The sequence below is a fragment of the Amblyomma americanum genome, chromosome 10 (assembly GCF_052857255.1).
Source record: "Amblyomma americanum isolate KBUSLIRL-KWMA chromosome 10, ASM5285725v1, whole genome shotgun sequence".
In the NCBI taxonomy this organism is placed as follows: domain Eukaryota; kingdom Metazoa; phylum Arthropoda; class Arachnida; order Ixodida; family Ixodidae; genus Amblyomma; species Amblyomma americanum.
The window spans coordinates 51,118,590-51,138,896 of NC_135506.1; the positions used below are offsets into that span (position 1 = coordinate 51,118,590).

At 39.2% G+C, this 20,307-nt stretch overlaps 1 protein-coding gene across 1 annotated transcript; it reads right to left on the reverse strand.

Moving 5' to 3' along the window:
• Nucleotides 1-1,613: 1,613 nt before the first annotated feature.
• Nucleotides 1,614-11,891, reverse strand: LOC144108288 (uncharacterized). Its single transcript, XM_077641555.1, has 2 exons — nt 11,745-11,891; nt 1,614-2,691 (listed from the first exon to the last, which is right to left on the reverse strand). The coding sequence occupies exons 1-2, from the start codon at nt 11,863-11,865 to the stop codon at nt 2,282-2,284; spliced, it is 531 nt and encodes a 176-aa protein (XP_077497681.1). The 5' UTR covers nt 11,866-11,891; the 3' UTR covers nt 1,614-2,281.
• Nucleotides 11,892-20,307: the final 8,416 nt, after the last annotated feature.

Below are 20,307 nucleotides of genomic sequence, written 5' to 3' on the forward strand. Positions count from 1 at the left end.
AACAAGCTGCAAAGGTTTAACGATCACAGGGGCAGCAAAAACATAGGCACTAGCTTGCTGCGCATCTTGAAATTAACAGAACAGCAGTTTATGCCCGTAACTTCACATCTACCAGTTCCACTCTACGTGCATTTGCCAAGTAATTGCACTTTTTTGGCAGCCCAGAAAATACCATTGGCAATCCAAGAAAGCACTGAATGGAAGTAACTAAACACCTTGGCAGGTCTATTGTATGGCATGACTGACGGAGACAGCTAAATATGGCTCAGGCACAATGGAAAGCAACTAATCAATAAAAAAACCATTAACAATTTATTAATTAAATACAAGAACCTTTAAAGAAGTAGACACTTTATAATTTGAACTCCTTTGATTCAAAGTACCACTTTGCTGCAACTGAAAGTTTGGTCTAGTCAACCGTAGGTATACTCAAAAGATGTCTATTATTTCAAACTCTGCCAAATTTGAACAAATCCTCCAGCTGCTTCAAGTTTATATTATATTACTGATAATCGACTGTAGCATATAACAAACATCACTTTTAAAAATTGCAAGTTTTATTCTTAGCATGAACATTGATAGCAACAAAAGTAAAGCAGATAACAGAAAAGTTGTAGTTGATTGTAGCAACAGTTTCATTTAATAAGTTAGCTAATTTCCATTGCCATGAAGTTAAAATTAGAGAGCTTTCAAGTTTACTGTAGTACCCACCAACTACATTGTCAGGTGACCACAAATGCTTCCCTGAGAATATGCTCCCTGGATGCCAAAAGATGAACGCCATTGAGGTGCCACTGATTGCTAGGAAAGAATGGCCTACTGATCTCAAGCTAATGTATTGAGGACCTATTGGGCAACTTCATTTCTATCAAAGTAGTAACTAAACAATTACATACATGGTATGCAGTAAGCAAATTATTTCTAGTTTAATGGGGCCTCCTTTGACATGATGACCTTACATAGCCGTAGCTCTATACCAGTGCTAGTAGCTGTGTCGATCTTTCCTCTCTACCATGAGCATCGGTGAATTGCAGTTTCCAAGGTTTTATGACACACTACAAACATACACGTGAAAATGCTGAAATCTGTTCGCAAGGTCAATGTTTCGAGAATCTAGCACAAGTGGCAATTCACGAATAATTCGCGAGCACTAAATTTATCCAGCTCGCAGAGCACTCATTGGTCCTGTCTTCCATGGGACAGTTGCATGCTTTTACATGTAACGTGCATAAATATGCATTCCAGCAAGGATATGATTGTAGTGAATGCAAAGCATGATAAAGTCGTGAGTTAAATGTCTTATTGAAGTGTACCTGCAAAATAGGTCGTAAAATTATACAATTACAAATACCTTTATTTCAACATCAGGGATGTTAGGTGTGCACCCAAAAAACATGACTGGCTTGACAGAGGTGTGCACCCCCGTACACAAAAACCGGCAGCAACAGAACACAGACAGAACAATAAATAAAAGACTACAGTGCATAGGTAAACATCATATTCAATAAGAAATTAGTGAACTTCCTCTTGCAGTAATAAATGAGTGAAGTTGGTAGAATTAACACGAAACGCTCAGGAACACTGAAGAATTCAAAACGAAGAATGGACTACACACACTGGCAGGAATTGTGAGACTCTCATTAAGCATGAATTCCAATTAAAACCACTCATATGTATCAAATACATAATGAGGAGGGAGAAGAAAGTGTTTTTTATAGAAATCATGGCCACCGACAGAAGTCCCTCAGCACGGCTGCACCTGGAATCACTGATTATAGAGTTACCTCCAAACACAGCCAACACAACAAAGGGGAATCTTCACCTCGCTTGTACACAATCGTTACGTCGACTTGTCAAAGCTACTGAAGCTGCTTCTTACTCGGCCAGTTAATCATTGTGAGCAAGGATCTCGTAGGCGGTTCCAAAGCCTCTAATAGCTGTTTTTGTTTATTGATGTGTCCCAAGACTCGTTCAACTGAGCAAAATGTGTAAGCATTATGCCACAATGATTTCTAAAAATGAGGTGCTTACAAATATTAAGTTGTTCGCATTACATTTAAGCAAGCTTTATTGCTGCAAGAAAACAAAGCAACAAAATTAAAGATGGGTGCAATGATAACTAAAACTTCTTGCTAGCTAATATGACCATAAAGTAAAACTGTGCTAGAAAACTTCATTTAATTTCAAGCAGGAATGAAATAAAAATGAAAAATGAAGACTGCAGCACTCTTTTTTTGGGATGCAAACAAAGATAACATTAGGCCTTGCTGCAGTTAGTGCCCTAGAATGGCTTCTCGCCTGTGTGGGTGTGAATGTGTTTCATCACACTTCTCTTCTCGGAGAAGCTCTTGCTGCAATGAGGGCACTGGAATGGCTTCTCCCCTGTGTGAATACGATAATGCCTCACCATATTCGACTTTTGGGTGAAGCTCTGGCTGCAACGCGGGCACTTAAATGGTCTCTTGCCTGCATGAGCATTAAGGTGCTTCCTCAGATCACTCTTCGTACGAAAGGACTTGCTGCAAAGTTTGCACTGGAATGGGCGCTCCCCAGTGTGTGTCCGCAGGTGGCCCTTGAAGTGACTCAGATCAGCTGTAGAATAGCCGCACTCATGGCACACGTACCGTCGCCTGCCTGCTTGCAATTTCTTTGGAGGCGGTGAGCTGCGCGTACTCCTGGTGCTGACCAATCCTGCACAGTGCATAAAAGCATGATTTCTAAATTCTAAATAGAAATAAGCTTTACTCATTTAGTTGGGAGCACCTCTGAAGCAAGACAATTTAATGATGCACTCCATTTAAGCAGGTGTTTTAATATTTGACATAAACAGTGTCACAGTGAGTGTGTCAAAGTCAGATCAGAAACAAATTGTTTCTTATCTTTAGCATGCAGTTCACAGTCACAGACTATTGGTGCACAAAGAAGAGTTGATTAGATCAGAATATTCTGAGCCCCAGTAATATTTCTGATCACTATACTGTTCACACACAAAAAAAATGTATAGGGCAGCACATGCCCTACTGCCTCTAACATCTACATCTTGGAGCAACAATATGCATAAGTAGCAACAACACACAACACGTGCCAAAAGAAGTGAAAGTTTGAGCCAACAATTCATAGGAAGCAAAACAACAAAACCAGAAGGTGAAAAGGAGAGCAGTACACAAATCACACAAAGAAAATTGTTCAGGACTGATTAGATGCCAGACCATGTTTAGAAGTCTAATTTGCCCACAATTCAAAAGCTGAACACTGAGCATCAAAGCACATTTGCAGCATCAAGAAGCTCCACTGTTCACAGTTAAAGACCTCTTCATGTAAACACTGCATACGTGTTCTAATCAAGCTTTTTAGCTCCTCTTTCAGGCATCCTCTCTGAAAACTGACTATAGAATTTTGAGAACACATATCAAAATAGCAAACAAATCCATATATAGTGTGGCACAGGTTTTGAAATACACACAAAAAATCTGTCACACTGTCCGAATTGGGCTACCAGTTTAAATATTAAACTCTTACTCCCATCACTTTAATATAAAATTTGGTTACCTAACAAGGTATTATAGAGAAGATTTGTCAATATTCTCTTTTTGCACTCAGTATCGGTTGAACAAGGCCATTAAAACAACACTTTATGCCTTAGAGACAAGATAATTCATTCAGTCCCCTTGCAACTAATGAATACTGGCATCTCTTAAACCACTGCAAGAACTAAATGGCAGAAATTTAATAAAATTATTGCTAACTATGATCGGTTCAATCACTAGCATACTCCTTTTCATATTTCAAGTGCAATGCTGCAAAAGCTAGCACTCTTGTTTCCACTGCCTACATATGTGTTCAAAAAGTAGTGTGTGCATTGTGGCTAGTGAAATCTAATGAATGCTTTGCCTTCAGGCTTATTACATGAAATATTTGTCATGTGCTTGATTAAATGTGCTCTTAGTGCTGATGACATGCTGTCGCTTTCTAGTGTCTTAGACCACACGCATCAAAATAAGCGTGGAGTAACACTCCTCTATTTTTTCATGTAGACTACTTCCATACCTTTCACAGCATTGCACCTCATGTATGAAACAGAGTATATGTACAAAGGAAAAAAAACGTGAATGTGTTGGCACAATCGTATTAGTGCATAGAAATAAAAACTTGGTGCCATACTGCTCGGACTGATGGTAAAACTTGCCTTCTACATGCGGAGACATTACTTCAAACCTGCACACCTTTAAATTCCCAAAGTTTGAATGTTGTTGACAGCATGAAGCAACACTTCAAGAGCAAAGTGCCTACAGGCTTCTTCAGAAAATCACGAGTACTAGTGGTCACATTATGTCAAGCAAAAAACACTGCCACCATGGAGATATTGTTACACGAGCATGCAATGGACACACCTAGAACAGTCTCGAGGATCCAGTGCTAGGGCATCACTGATACTATTTTCACACAGCTGCCTTTAATCATCACCTTTAATCATCTGACTACAATTAAGCCAGACAGGTGTGGTCACCAGAAAAGCTTTTCTAAGAAAACAAAGGCATGTTTGTGGCAGTTCATACAAACTCTACTTCACAAATACTATGAACAAAATTTCAGAAATTTTCAAAAATTATGAGTGTTTATAAAATGTCTTTAATGCTAGGAATACAATGGTTTGAAAAATTTCATTCCCAATCCCAACCATAAATTACAATAAAAAATGTATATCCCTGCATTCTGCATATAGCGAAACAGAGCCATACCAAATTTCATTGTGATGTTACGAGAGTGATGGCAGTAATAAGCCCCTAGGTTGTGTGAAAATAATAAATGAAAATTCATATCAGGTTACTTAACGAGATGGGTGTGTTGCAGTTTTCGTGCACATAAAAAACACGTTTCAATTTTTTTCTTCAATTTACAAGACTGTAGAAGTATACGTTTGAAATAAGAAGGCTTCCTTTACCTGCCTACAGCACTGTACTGTCAAGAAATACCATTTTATTAATTTTTTGTTGTCGTCAAAATAGCTAATAATGCTAGTTTTATGGTCACTGGCCATGGTTACATCACAGTGTTTACAAATTTTGCATCTAAATTTGCCACTGGTATTGTTGGACATGAAAGAAAAAGGCTTGCACATAATAAAAGAAAAACAAAAATTAAATTGCTATTTTTCGATGGAAATTGCTATTTTTTTTCAATCGCTCGTCCCCTTAACAACATGTAATAGAGAAGGCTACTAAAGTCTTAGAGATCATGGCTGACAGATGTCATGCAGCTTCGTTCCCATTGCTGTACTGCCCCTCCCATCCTCCAGCCTCGCAACACTGTTGTTACCTTCTCCACATCTCCAGAGAGCGGCTGGAATCTCATGGGTGTGCTGCTCTGGTCACCGTGCCCCCACATGATTCTAATAAACAGTGGTGGAACCAATTCACATTTGAATTACAAAGCTGTTTTATATGTAGACTTCAATAAAGCACAAATAGAAAAAGTCGTACAGTTCAAATTAATGAAGTTTTCATTTCCAGCTTTCCCTGTACGATGATTCATGGAAAAAAGCTGGAACAAGTCACGAACGCCATATGAGCTAACCATGCATTAAATCAGGAAGTTGGCAAACTGTCACGTAAAACCTCAAGTGCAAAACAAAACTACCTTAGGTTTGTTACAATGGTAAGCAAACATTCGATTGCACATGACAACAAATAGGCACACTCTTGAACACATTGCACTGCGGTGAAAAAGGAGGAATGGCTTGGGCAGAAGTGATCCACACATTTGTAGTGGAGACTTGCATTTTATCAACTATGTCACAAAGGCTTACTATCTGAAAAAAAGAAAAAAGGTAATATTTTATCACAGGCCAAATGTTCGATTCATTACTATTTATGCACTCTTCTCTTTTAGACTTTAATCACATACACGAAGCGACAAGGTTATATAGACCAGTAGAAACAAAAAAATGCGTCAGCAAGGAACAAAGGAATTAATTCTCACATTTCATAATTAGGCTACCAGTGATAAATTGGGATCACGAAAAAAACTGGATCATTGCAGTGCTTGTTGTACAGTTCAGATATATGTGCTCTATCAACTGGCCACAAAGCACTGGATCAATCTGAAAACTGGCCATACACACAAATATTCTTATTCTTGCTACTAGACATAAGTTGCATACAAGAGAGTGCGAACTCAACACCCCTTTGACCCTTAACCTGACCGTTAAAATAAAGCTTGATCTGTACCTCCCAAACGGTGAAATATATTAATTTCATTCATAAATTTCTGGTGCACATGCTCAAAATCATGGGCAATTCAATGACCCCACTTTTTTCTCACTGCTTAATACGTTACCAGATAACAAACTTGTTAATAATTCCATTCATAATTTTGCCAAATTCTGATAACACAACATGCTTACAAACCAACCATGAGAGCACAGAAGCTTTTCTGCAGTGCACCGCTCCAAGGGTGCAGAGCGTCAAAAAAATGATGGTGACTGCAAAGAAGCCCTGGCTGCTTTTGCACTTGCTGCTGCTGGGCGGCACATGTTGCAAACGTTTTCAATAAGGTCAAGGTAAATGTGGACATGTTAACGAGCAGTAATAAAAACTTTTCAGACTGCACCACCAAGTGCTGAGAAGGCTTGCCAAAGATGTCATCGAACACCTTAGTAGTTTCCTACAAAATTGTTATTCAAAATCTGCAGTTTTAAACCACACTTTGCCTGATAATGTGCTTTTCATTTATATATTTAAAAACACACAAATGCAGCTGTATTGCATTTGCTGGATTTGTTTTGCTTACATTTATCACTGAGAAAACAAACTTTGACATTAGGAATTGGTAAAAAACACAAATGCACCCCTGCAAGATGACAACAAATTTATAGAAGGGCCAAATTGACCAGAATACTGCAGCTGCTTTTCATTTATGATATATCTCCGACACAGTAGTAGTTTTCAAGCTGCAACCATGCTTCAAACATTGCGAACAAGACGTTGGAAGGAATCCTGTGTACATAATGAATATAACACTGCAGAAGACATTACGCAATATTTAAAGGGACTATTGAATGCCACTGGTCATTTACAGCCAACTTCATCAGTGTGCCTGAATCGTTTTTCCTTTTCTTTTCTCAATGCTTACATACTACGTTTACAGATTTTGGTATCACTTTAATAAAAGAGGTCACATATGATTACGACACATGGTAATGTGAAAATCAGAACCCCTGTGGAGGAATACACTCAAACAAAACATTTCACACAAACACACACCATATGCAGATCACTAAGAACCTTCTACTTTTTTTAATCAGATCACACCTGGTGCACCACGAGTTTCACGCCCAGTTCATCAAAGTGATAATTTAGATCTTGTGCTCAATAAAGTAAAATACTATTTCGTTCAATTGATGCACCAAGTCTCCGCATCCGCTGCCTCAAACTTCCAAATCCTTGTGGCAAGAACGCATAGCCTCCACATTACAGATACAAAGAAAACACTAAGCAGTTCCTTTACACTAGCAAAGTGACATCTACAAAGCACATTCAAAGCAAACAAGTAAGGGGGAGTCTCAGAAAGCTTGCCAATGTTTCAACAAAGGACACGTCTTCACCTGGGCAAAGCTTCATCATCACTGGCGGGGTTTACGTAGGGCCTTCCCTCCGAGGAGGAAGGCCCGCTGAGGAGGATGGCTTGAAGTGGGAAGGGTGTTAGGATGGGAGGCATGAACCTTGACTAGGCATGATGGTTGCCAAAGAGAATTAACTCGTTGACCCGCAAAGCTGTAGAAAGAAATGCGCCAGCTCAGCAGAAAGGAATCCGAGCAATGGAGTGTGTGCATAGATAGCGAAGATGCTTCCACACATGAGGAGCTGCGACAGGTGGCATGGTGAGACTGATTGGGCTGAGCTGGATAAACTGGAAAACGAGTGAACATAAAGTTCACAGGAATACCTGGAAGTGAAGAGAGAGATAAAAATAAGGGCAGAGAAAAAATGAATTGGTCTGAGGAGAGTGTGAAAGCAAAGGGCTACTCAGAAATGGTAGCAGCTGGTGCAGAGATCAAGGGAAAGGTAGGTAATAAATGATAATAAAAGAAAGGGGGAAGTATGAGAAGAGGATGGGTACGAAGAGGAGCAGGGTGGAAGAGCGGAAAAAGAGGCAGTTTGCAACACTCAATCTGGTGCAATGATATTTTTGTTATTGTTTTTGCCCTGGTCATATGCAAGAATTTTTTAAGAATTATGTCAGTGCTGAAATGGACTGGAAAGATTTTAGTTACCTTTGGAGACGTTCATCCCTGCTGGTTGTAAGGTTCTAAATTTCCAGACAAAAGACCAAAGTTCGCTGCAGTAAAAGACTTTCAACAGTATGTGGCTTGGTTTCCGGATGCAATATAATGTTACCTCAGAACTTTCTGATGCCTTTAGTGAAAAATTATACTTCTACAAATTGTGATGGTTTCTGCACACTGCAAGGCATCTGCCCACTCACAGTCCTTGCCCCTAATGTAAATGATAAAAGCATCAAAAAAAGCTGACGTTATCAACAAAATAGAAACATTTAGCACTCTTTCACGCTGCCTAAAAAATAATTAATAAAAATGATGCATTGTAACAGGGCAGGAATAATTTTTCATCTGCTCAGCCCCAACACAGCAAAAAAATAATTGATAACGTTGCTTTCAAAGTTGCTTCTTAGTTCAACAGCAATAAGGCAACCTTATGATACTTTTTTTTTTCAAATGCACCTACAACCTGAATTAGTTGCAGAACCAAAAGGTGAATGGACAGGACACTGCTTCGTTAATCATGTCATTATTGCCACAGGTGGTAACAAAAATGTTTTTGGCTGATGCTAAAATTTTGCAAGATGAAAGTATAACAATCACAGAAAGAAGTGCCCGCTCTTCTTTTATTATTTTAAAGGTCCATTGGGCCCCAGCTTCCATCTAATACAAGAATATATAAAAAAGTACCATGGACACTTAAACTACGTCTTAAGTGTATGATGCGATAGTGTTAATGGGATACTGTTCATATATGCAGAAATGGTAACTCTTAACTTTCCATTCATAGATCTCTGGGAGCCCTCACATCACACCTGGCACAATGGTATAGCGAATAAATGATGCGTCACTGCCCTGCGACGGCAGGTATTGCCACCAGTGGAGCTTGAGCGACCAACATTGCTGTTCCCAAGCAACCTCTCACAACCATTCTCCCACCTGCCAAGGTGGCCACTTTGCTCACAATTGAGTGGGCAGGTAGTGATAACGCGAACAGAGCCTCTTATCTTTTAGCAGCATGGAACCACACTTGTGAAGGAGTAAGCTGGGTACCCATTTTTTCTGATGCACACGAGTTAGACCATGCACTCATAAGCATGCATTGCACCTGCATGCTTGAAGCACCAACATAGCCTTTGGAGACCTCTGCCCTTAAATGTAAAACAAGCTGCAAAGGTTTAGCAATCACAGGGGAAGCAAAAACATACGCACAAGCGAGCTGTGCATCTTGAAATTAACAGAACAGCAGTTTATGCCAGTAACTTCACATCTACCAGTTCCACTCTACATGCATTTGCCAAGTAATTGCATTTCTTTGGCAGCCCAGAAAATACCATTGGCAATCCAAGAAAGCACTGAAAGGAAGTAACTAAACACCTTGGCAGGCCTATTGTATGGCATGACTGATGGAGACAGCTAAATATGGCTCTGGCACAATGGAAAGCAACTAATCAATAAAAAAACCATTAACAATTTATTAATTACATACAAGAACCTTTAAAGAAGTAGACGCTTTATAATTTGAGCTCCTTTGATTCAAAGTACCACTTTGCTGCAACTGACAGTTTGGTCTAGTCCACAGTAGGTATACTCAAAAGATGTCCATTATTTCAAAGTCTGCCGAACTTGAACAAAACCTCCGGCTCCTTCAAGTTTATATTATATTACTGATAATCGACTGTAGCATATAACAAACATCACTTTTAAAAATTGCAAGTTTTATTCTTTAAGCATGAACATTGATAGCAACAAAAGTAAAGCAGGTAACAGAAAAATTGTAGTTGATTGTAGCAACAGTTTCATTTAATAAGTTAGCTAATTTCGATTGCCCTGAAGTTAAAATTAGAGAGCTTTCAAGTTTACTGTAGTACCCACCAACTACATTGTCAGGTGACCACAAATGCTTCCCTGAGAATATGCTCCCTGGATGCCAAAAGATGAACGCCATTGAGGTGCCACTGATTGCTAGGAAAGAATGGCCTACTGAACTCAAACTTATGTATTCAGGACCCATTAGGCAACTTCATTTCTATCAAAGTAGTAACTAAACAATTACATACATGGTATGCAGTAAGCAACTTATTTCTAGTTTAATGGGGTCTCCTTTGACATGATGGACCTTACATAGCCGTAGCTCTATGCCAGTGCTAGTAGCTGTGTGCATCTTTCCTCTCTACCATGAGCATCTGTGAATTGCAGTTTCCAAGGTTTTATGACACACTACAAACATACACATGTGAAAATGCTGAAATCTGTTCACAAGGTCAATGTTTCGAGAATCCAGCACAAGTGGCAATTCACGAATTCGCGAGCACTAAATTTATCCAGCTCGCAGAGCACTCATTGGTCCTGTCTTCCATGAGACAGTTGCATGCTTTTACATGTAATGTGCATAAATATGTATTCCAGCAAGGATATGATTGTAATGAATGCAAAGCATGATAAAGTCGTGAGTTAAATGTCTTATTGAAGTGTACCTGCAAAATAGGTCATAAAATTATACAAATACAAATACGTTTATTTCAACATCAGGGATGTTAGGCGTGCACCTAAAAAACATGACTGGCTTGACAGAGGGGTGCACCCACGTACACAAAAACCGGCAGCAACAGAACACGGACAGAACAATAAATAAAAGACTACTGTGCATACGTAAACATCATATTCAATAAAAAATCAGTGAACACCCTCTTGCAATAATAAATAAGTGATGTCGGCAGAATTAACACGAAACGCTCAGGAACACTGAAGAATGCAAAACAAAGAATGGGCTACATACACTGGCAGTAATTGTGAGACTCTCATTAAGCATGAATTCCAATTAAAACCACTCATATGTATCAAATACATAATGAGGAGGGAGAAGAAAGTGTTTTTTATAGAAATCATTGCCACCGACAGAAGTCCCTCAGCACGGCTGCACCTGGAATCACTGATTATAGAGTTACCTCCAAACACAGCCAACACAACAAAGGGGAATCTTCACCTCGCTTGTACACAATCGTTACGTCGACTTGTCAAAGCTACTGAAGCTGCTTCTTACTCGGCCAGTTAATCATTGTGAGCAAGGAACTCGTAGGCAGTTCCGAAGCCTCTAATAGCTGTTTTTGTTTTTTGACAATTGGTCAGTGTCCCAAGACTCGTTCAACTGAGCAAAATTGTGTAATCATTATGCCACAATAATTTCTAAAAATGAGGTGCTCACAAATATTAAGTTGTTCGCATTACATTTAAGCAAGCTTTATTGCTGCAAGAAAACAAAGTAAGCAACAAAATTACAAATGGGTGCAATGCTGACTAAAACTTCTTGCTAGCTAATATGACCATAAAGTAAAACTGTGCTAGAAAAGTTCACTTATTTCAAGCAGGAATGAAATAAAAATGAAAAATGAAGACTGCAGCACTCTTTTTTTGGGATGCAAACAAAGATAACATTAGGCCTTGCTGCAGTTAGTGCCCTAGAATGGCTTCTCGCCTGTGTGGGTGTGAATGTGTTTCATCACACTTCTCTTCTCGGAGAAGCTCTTGCTGCAATGAGGGCACTGGAATGGCTTCTCCCCTGTGTGAATACGATAATGCCTCACCATATTCGACTTTTGGGTGAAGCTCTGGCTGCAACGCGGGCACTTAAATGGCCTCTTGCCTGCATGAGCATTAAGGTGCTTCCTCAGATCACTCTTCGTACGAAAGGACTTGCTGCAAAGTTTGCACTGGAATGGGCGCTCCCCAGTGTGTGTCCGCAGGTGGTCCTTGAAGTAACTCAGATCAGCTGTAGAATAGCCGCACTCATGGCACAGGTACCGCCGGCAGCCTGCTTGCAATTTCTTTGGAGGCGGTGAGCTGCGCGTACTCCTGGTGCTGACCAATCCTGCATAGTGCATAAAAACTTGTTTTCTAGATTCTAAATTGGAATAAGCTTTACTCAATTAGTTGGGAGCACCTCTGAAGCTACACAATATAATGATGCATGCTCTTTAAGCAGGTGTTTTAATATTTGACATAAACAGTGTCACAGTGAGTGTGTCAATGTCAGATCATAAACAAATTGTTTGTTATCTTTAGCATGCAGTTCACAGTCACAGACTATTGGTGCACAAAGAAGAGTTGATTAGATCAGAATATTCTGAGCCCCAGTAATATTTCTGATCACTATACTGTTCACACGCAAAAAAAATGTATAGGGCAGCACATGCCCTACTGCCTCTAACATCTACATCTTGGAGCAACAATATGCATAAGTAGCAACAACATACAACACGTGCCAAAAGAAGTGAAAGTTTGAGCCAACAAATCATAGGAAGCAAAACAACAAAACCAGAAGGTAAAAAGGAGAACAGTACACAAATCACACAAAGAAAATTTCTCAAGACTGATTAGATGCCAGACCATGTTTAGAAGTCTAATTTGCCTGCAATTCAAAAGCTGAACACTGCACATCAAAGCACATTTGCAGCATCAAGAAACTCCACTGTTCACAGTTAAAGACCCCTTCATGTAAACACTGCATATGTGTTCTAATCAAGCTTTTTAGCTCCTCTTTCAGGCATCCTCTCTGAAAACTGACTATAGAATTTTGAGAACACATATCAAAATAGCAAACAAATCCATATATAGTGTGGCACAGGTTTTGAAATACACACAAAAAATCTGTCACACTGTCCGAATTGGGCTACCAGTTTAAATATTAAACTCTTACTCACATCACTTTAATATAAAATTTGATTACCTAACAAGGTATTATAGGGAAGATTTGTCAATATTCTCTTTTTGCACCCAGTATCGGTTGAACAAGGCCATTAAAACCACACTTTATGCCTTAGAGACAAGTTAGTTCATTCAGTCCCCATGCAACTGATGAATACTGGTATCTCTTAAACCACTGCAAGAACTAAATGGCAGAAATTTAATAAAATTAATGCTTAACTATCATCGCTTCAATCACTAGCATACTCCTTTTCAAATTTCAAGTGCAATGCTGCCAAAGCTAGCACTCTTGTTTCCACTGCCTACATCTGTGATCAAAAAGTAGTGTGTGCATTGTGGCTAGTGAAATCTAATGAATGCTTTGCCTTCAGGCTTATTACATGAAATATTTGTCATGTGCTTGATTAAATATGCTCTTAGTGCTGATGACATGCTGTCGCTTTCTAGTGTCTTAGACCACACGCATCAAAATAAGCGTGGAGTAACACTCCTCTATTTTTTCATGTAGACTACTTCCATACCTTTCACAGCATTGCACCTCATGTATGAAACAAGTATATGTACAAAGGAAAAAAAACGTGAATGTGTTGGCACAATCGTATTAGTGCATAGAAATAAAAACTTGGTGCCATACTGCTCGGACCGATGGTAAAACTTGCCTTCTACATGCGGAGACATTACTTCAAATCTGCACACCTTTAAATTCCCAAGGTTTGAATGTTGTTGACAGCATGAAGCAACACTTCAAGAGCAAAGTGCCTACAGGCTTCTTCAGAAAATCACGAGTACTAGTGGTCACATTATGTCAAGCAAAAAACACTGCCACCATGGAGATATTGTTACACGAGCATGCAATGGACACACCTAGAACTGTCTCGAGGCTCCAGTGCTAGGGCATCACTGATACTATTTTCACACAGCTGCCTTTATTCATCACCTTTAATCATCTGACTACATTTAAGCCAGACAGGTGTGGTCACCAGAAAAGCTTTTCTAAGAAAACAAAGGCATGTTTGTGGCAGTTCATACAAACTCTACTTCACAAATACTATGAACAAAATTTCAGAAATTTTCAAAAATTATGAGTGTTTATAAAATGTCTTTAATGCTAGGAATATATTGGTTTGAAAAATTTCACTCCCAATCCCAACCATAAATTACAATAAAAAATGTATATCCCTGCATTCTGCATATAGCGAAACAGAGCCATACCAAATTTCATTGTGATGTTACGAGAGTGATGGCAGAAATAAGCCCCTAGATTGTGTGAAAATGATAAATGAAAATTCATATCAGGTTACTTAACGAGATGGGTGTGATGCAGTTTTTGTGCACATAAAAAACACGTTTAAATTTTTTTCTTCAATTTACAAGACTGTAGAAGTATACGTTTGAAATAAGAAGGCTTTCTTTACCTGCCTACAGCACTGTACTGTCAAGAAATACCATTTTATTAATTTTTTGTTGTCATGAAAATAGCTAATAGTGCTAGTTTTATGGTCACTGGCCATGGTTACATCACAGTGTTTACAAATTTTGCATCTAAATTTGCCACTGGTATTGTTGGACATGAAAGAAAAAGGTTTGCGCATAATAAAAGAAAAACAAAAATTAAATTGCTATTTTTCGATGAAAATTGCCATTTTTTTTCAATCGCTCGTCCCCTTAACAACATCTAATAGAGAAGGCTACTGAAGTCTTGGAGATCATGGCTGACAGATGTCATGCAGCTTAGTTCCACATTGCTGTACTGCCCCTCCCATCCTCCAGCCTCGCAACACTGTTGTTACCTTCTCTACATCTCCAGAGAGTGGCTGGAATCTCATGGGTGTGCTGCTCTGGTCACCGTGCACCCACATAATTCTAATAAACAGTGGTGGAACCAATTCACATTTGAATTACAAAGCTGTTTTATATGTAGACTTCAATGGAGCACAAATAGAAAAAGTCATAAAGTTCAAATTAATGAAGTTTTCATTTCCAGCTTTCCCTGTACGATGATTCATGGCAAAAAGCTGGAACAAGTCACGAACGCCATATGAGCTAACCATACATTAAATCAGGAAGTTGGCAAACCGTCACGTAAAACCTCAAGTGCAAAACAAAACTACCTTAGGTTTGTTACAATGGTAAGCAAACATTCGATTGCACATGACAACAAATAGGCACACTCTTGAACACATTGCACTGCGGTGAAAAAGGAGGAATGGCTTGGGCAGAAATGATCCACAGATTTGTAGTGGAGACTTGCATTTCATCAACTATGTCACAAAGGCTTACTATCTGAAAAAAAGAAAAAAGGTAATATTTTATCACAGGCCAAATGTTCGATTCTTTACTATTTATGCACTTTTCTCTTTTAGACTTTAATCACAAACACGAAGCGACAAGGTTATATAGACCAGTAGAAACAAAAAAATGCGTCAGCAAGGAACAAAGGAATTAATTCTCACATTTCATAATAATTAGGCCACCAGTGATAAATTAGGATCACGAAAAAAACTCGATCATTGCAGTGCTTGTTGTACAGTTCAGATATATGTGCTCTATCGACTGGCCACAAAGCACTGGATCAATCTGAAAACTGGCCATACACACAAATATTCTTATTCTTGCTACTAGACATAAGTTGCATACAAGAGAGTGCGAACTCAACACCCCTTTGACCCTTAACCTGACCGTTAAAATAAAGCTTGATCTGTACCTCCCAAACGGTGAAATATAATAATTTCATTCATAAATTTCTGGTGCACATGCTCAAAATCATGGGCAATTCAATGACCCCACTTTTTTCCCACTGCTTAATACGTTACCAGATAACAAACTTGTTAATAATTCCATTCATAATTTTGCCAAATTCTGATAACACAACATGCTTACAAACCAACCATGAGAGCACAGAAGCTTTTCTGCAGTGCACCGCTCCAAGGGTGCAGAGCGTCAAAAAAATGATGGTGACTGCAAAGAAGCCCTGGCTGCTTTTGCACTTGCTGCTGCTGGGCGGCACATGTTGCAAACGTTTGCAATAAGGTCAAGGTAAATGTGGTCATGTTAACAAGCAGTAATAAAAACTTTTCAGACTGCACCACCAAATGCTGAGAAGGCTTGCCAAAGATGTCATCGAACACCTTAGTAGTTTCCTACAAAATTGTTATTCAAAATCTGCAGTTTTAAACCACACTTTGCCTGATAATGTGCTTTTCATTTATATATTTAAAAACACACAAATGCAGCTGTATTGCATTTGCTGAATTTGTTTTGCGTACATTTATCACTGAGAAAACAAACTTTGACATTAGGAAATGGTAAAAAACACAAATGCACCACTGCAAGATGACAACAAATTTATAGAAGGGCCAAATTGACCACAATACTGCAGCTGCTTTTCGTTTATGATATATCTCCGACACAGTAGTAGTTTTCAAGCTGCAACCATGCTTAAAACATTGCGAACAAGACGTGGGAAGGAATCCTGTGTACATAATGAATATAACACTGCAGAAGACATTACGCAATATTTAAAGGGACTATTGAATGCCACTGGTCATTTACAGCCAACTTCATCAGTGCGCCTGAATCGCTTTTCCTTTTCTGTTCTCAATGCTTACATACTACGTTTACAGATTTTGGTATCACTTTAATAAAAGAGGTCACATATGATTACAACACATGGTAATGTGAAAATCAGAACCCCTGCGGAGGAATACACTCAAACAAAACATTTCACACAAACACACACCGTATGCAGATCACTAAGAACCTTCTACTTTTTTTAATCAGATCACACCTGGTGCACCATGAGTTTCACGCCCAGTTCATCAAAGTGATAATTTAGATCTTGTGCTCAATAAAGTAAAATACCATTTCGTTCAATTGATACACCAAGTCTCCGCATCCGCTGCCTCAAACTTCCAAACCCTTGTGGCAAGAACGCATAGCCTCCACATTACAGATACAAAGAAAACACTAAGCAGTTCCTTCACACTAGCAAAGTGACATCTACAAAGCACATTCAAAGCAAACAAGTAAGGGGGAGGCCTCAGAGAGCTTGCCAATGTTTCAACAAAGGAGACGTCTTCACCTGGGCAAAGCTTCATCATCACTGGCGGGGTTTACGTAGGGCCTTCCCTCCGAGGAGGAAGGCCCGCTGAGGAGGATGGCTTGAAGTGGGAAGGGTGTTAGGATGGGAGGCATGAACCTTGGCTAGGCATGATGGCTGCCAAAGAGAATTAACTCGTTGACCCGCAAAGCTGTAGAAAGAAATGCGCCAGCTCAGTAGAAAGGAATCTGAGCAGTGGAGTGTGTGCATAGATAGCGAAGATGCTTCCACACATGAGGAGCTGTGACAGGTGACATGGTACGACTGATTGGGCTGAGCTGGATAAACTGGAAAACGAGTGAACATAAAGTTCACAGGAATACCTGGAAGTGAAGAGAGAGATAAAAATAAGGGCAGAGTAAAATGAATCGGTCTGAGGAGAGTGTGCAAGCAAAGGGCTACTCAGAAATGGTAGCATCTGGTGCAGAGATCAAGGGAAAGGTAGGTAATAAATGATAATAAAAGATAGGGGGAAGTATGAGAAGAGGATGAGTACGAAGGGGAGCAGGGTGAAAGAGCAGAAAAAGAGGCAATTTGCAGCACTCAATCTGGTGCAATGATATTTTTGTTATCGTTTTTGCCCTGGTCATGTGCAAGAATTTTTTAAGAATTATGTCAGTGCTGAAATGGACTGGAAAGATTTTAGTTACCTTTGGAGACGTTCATCCCTGCTGGTTGTAAGGTTTCAAACTTCCAGACAAAAGACCAAAGTTCGCTGCAGTAAAAGACTTTCAACAGTACGTGGGTTGGTTTCTGGATGCAATATAATGTTACCTCAGAGCTTTCTGATGCCTTTAGTGAAAAATACTTGTACAAATTGTGATGGTTTATGCACATTGCAAGGCATCTACCCGCTCACAGTCCTTGCCCCCAATGTAAATGATAAAAGCATCAAAAAAAGCTGACGTTATCAACAAAATAGAGACATTTAGCACTCTTTCACACTGCCTAAAAAATAATGAATGAAAATGGTGCAATGTAACAGGGCAGGAATAATTTTTTCATCTGCTCAGCCCCAACACAGCAAAAAGTGTTTGATAACGTTGCTTTCAAAGTTGCTTCTTGGTTCAACAGCAATAAGGCATCCTTATGATACATTGTTTTTCAAATGCATCTACAACCTGAATTAGTTGAAGAACCAAAAGGTGAATGGACAGGACGCTGCTTTGTTAATCACGTCATTATTGCCACAGGTGGTAACAAAAGATAGTTTTTGGCTATTGCTAAAATTTTGCAAGATGAAAGTATACCCATCACAGAAAAAAATGCCCTCTCTTCTTTTATCATTTTAAAGGTCCATTGGGCCCCAGCTTCCATCTAATACAAAAAGTATATATAAAAAAGTAGCACAGACACTTAAACTACATCTTAAGGGCGTGATGCGATAGTATTAATGGGATACTGTTCACATATGCAGAAATGGTAACTCTCAACTTTACATTTATAGATCCCTGGGAGTCCTCATATCACACCTGGCACAAAGGTATAGCAGATAAATAATGCGTCACTGCCCTGCGACGGCAGGTGCTGCCAGCAGTGTAGCTTGAGCGACCAACATTTCTGTTCCCTAGCAACCTCTCATGGCCAGTCATTCGGCCACCTGCCATGGTGGCCACTTTGCTCACAATTAAGTGGGCAGGTTGTGATAACGCGAACAGAGCCTCATCTCTTAGCAGCAGGGAACCACACTTGTGGAGGAGTAAGCTGGGGACCCATTTTCTCTGATGTACGGGAGTTAGATCAGGCACTCATTGGCATGCATTGCACCTGTATCCTTGAAGCACCAACGGAGCCTTTGGAGACCTCTGCCCGTAACTGTAAAACAAGCTGCAAAGGTTCAATGATCACAGGGACAACAAAAACGTATGCACAAGCTAGCTGGGCATCTTGAAATTAACAGAGGAGTAGTTTATGCCTGTAACTTCACATCTTCCAGTTCTGCTCTACATGCATATGCCAAGGAATTGGACTTCTTTGGCAGCCCAGAAAATAACATTGACAGTCCAAGAAAGCACAAAAAGGAAGTAACTAAGCAGCTTTGCAGGCCTATTGTATGGTACAACTGACGGAGACAGCTAAATATGGCTCTGGCACAATGAAAAGCAACTAATCAATAAAAAATCTATTACCTATTTATTAAATAAATGCAAGAAACTTTAAAGAAGTAGACACTTTATAATTTTAACTTCTTTGATTCAAAGTACCACTATGCTGGAACTTAAAGTTTGGTCTAGTCCACAGTAGTATACACAAAAGATTTCCATTATTTCAAACTCTGGGGAATTTGAAAAAATTCTCAGGCTCGTTCAAGTTTAATTACTGATAATCAGCTGTAGCATATACCAAACATCACATTTATAAATTCCAACTTTTATTCTTTAAGCATGAACATTGATAGCAAAGAGCTGTCCAGATGAGAAAAAGTAAAGCACATAACGGTAAAATTGTAATTGATTGTAGCAAGTTTCGCTTAATAAGTAAGCTAATTTCAAATGCCCAGAAGTTGGAATTCAAGAGCTTTTAAGTTTACAGTAGTACCCACAAACGACATTGTCAGGTGACCATGAATGCTTCTCTGAGCATATGGTCTCTGAACACCAAACAATGAATGCCATTGAGGTGCCACTGATCATTAGGAAAAGAATGGCCTACTGAACTCAAAATAATGTATTGAGGACCTTTTAGGCAACTTCATTACTAGCAAAGTAGTAACTAAACAATTACATACATGATATGCCGTATGCAACTTATTTTTATTTTAATGGGCCCTCTTTTGACACGATGACCGTACATAGCCATAGCTCTATGACAGTGCTAGTAGTTGTGTCTATCTTTTCTCTCAACCATGAGCATCTATTAATTGCAGTTTCCAAGGTTTTATTACAGTCTCAGACATGCACAAGTGAAACACTGAAATTTTTTTGCAAGCTCAATCCTTCGAGAATCCAGCAGAAGTGGTAATTCACGAATAATTCGTGAGCACTAAATTTAGCCAGGTGGCAAAGCATTCAGTGCTCCTGTCTTCCATGGGACAGTTGCATGCTTTTACATGTAACGTGCATAAATACGCATTACAGCAAGGATAAAATTGCATGGAATGCAAAGCATGATGAATTTGTGAATTCGACGTTTTATTGAAGAGTACCTTCAAAATGAGTCTTAAATTGATGCTTCATGGACTACATACACTCTGGGAGGAATTGTGAAAGCCTCTTATTAAGCATGA

What these genes read in the sequence shown, in the direction of transcription:
- LOC144108288 (XM_077641555.1), bottom strand. Translation starts at nt 11,865, where the DNA reads ATGGTGAGGCATTATCGTATTCACACAGGGGAGAAGCCATTCCAGTGC. An exon ending in CACCCACACAGGCGAGAAGC is followed by an intron (nt 2,692 to 11,744) that starts CATTCTAGGGCA and finishes TGCACTGTGCAG; the next exon opens with GATTGGTCAGCACCAGGAGT.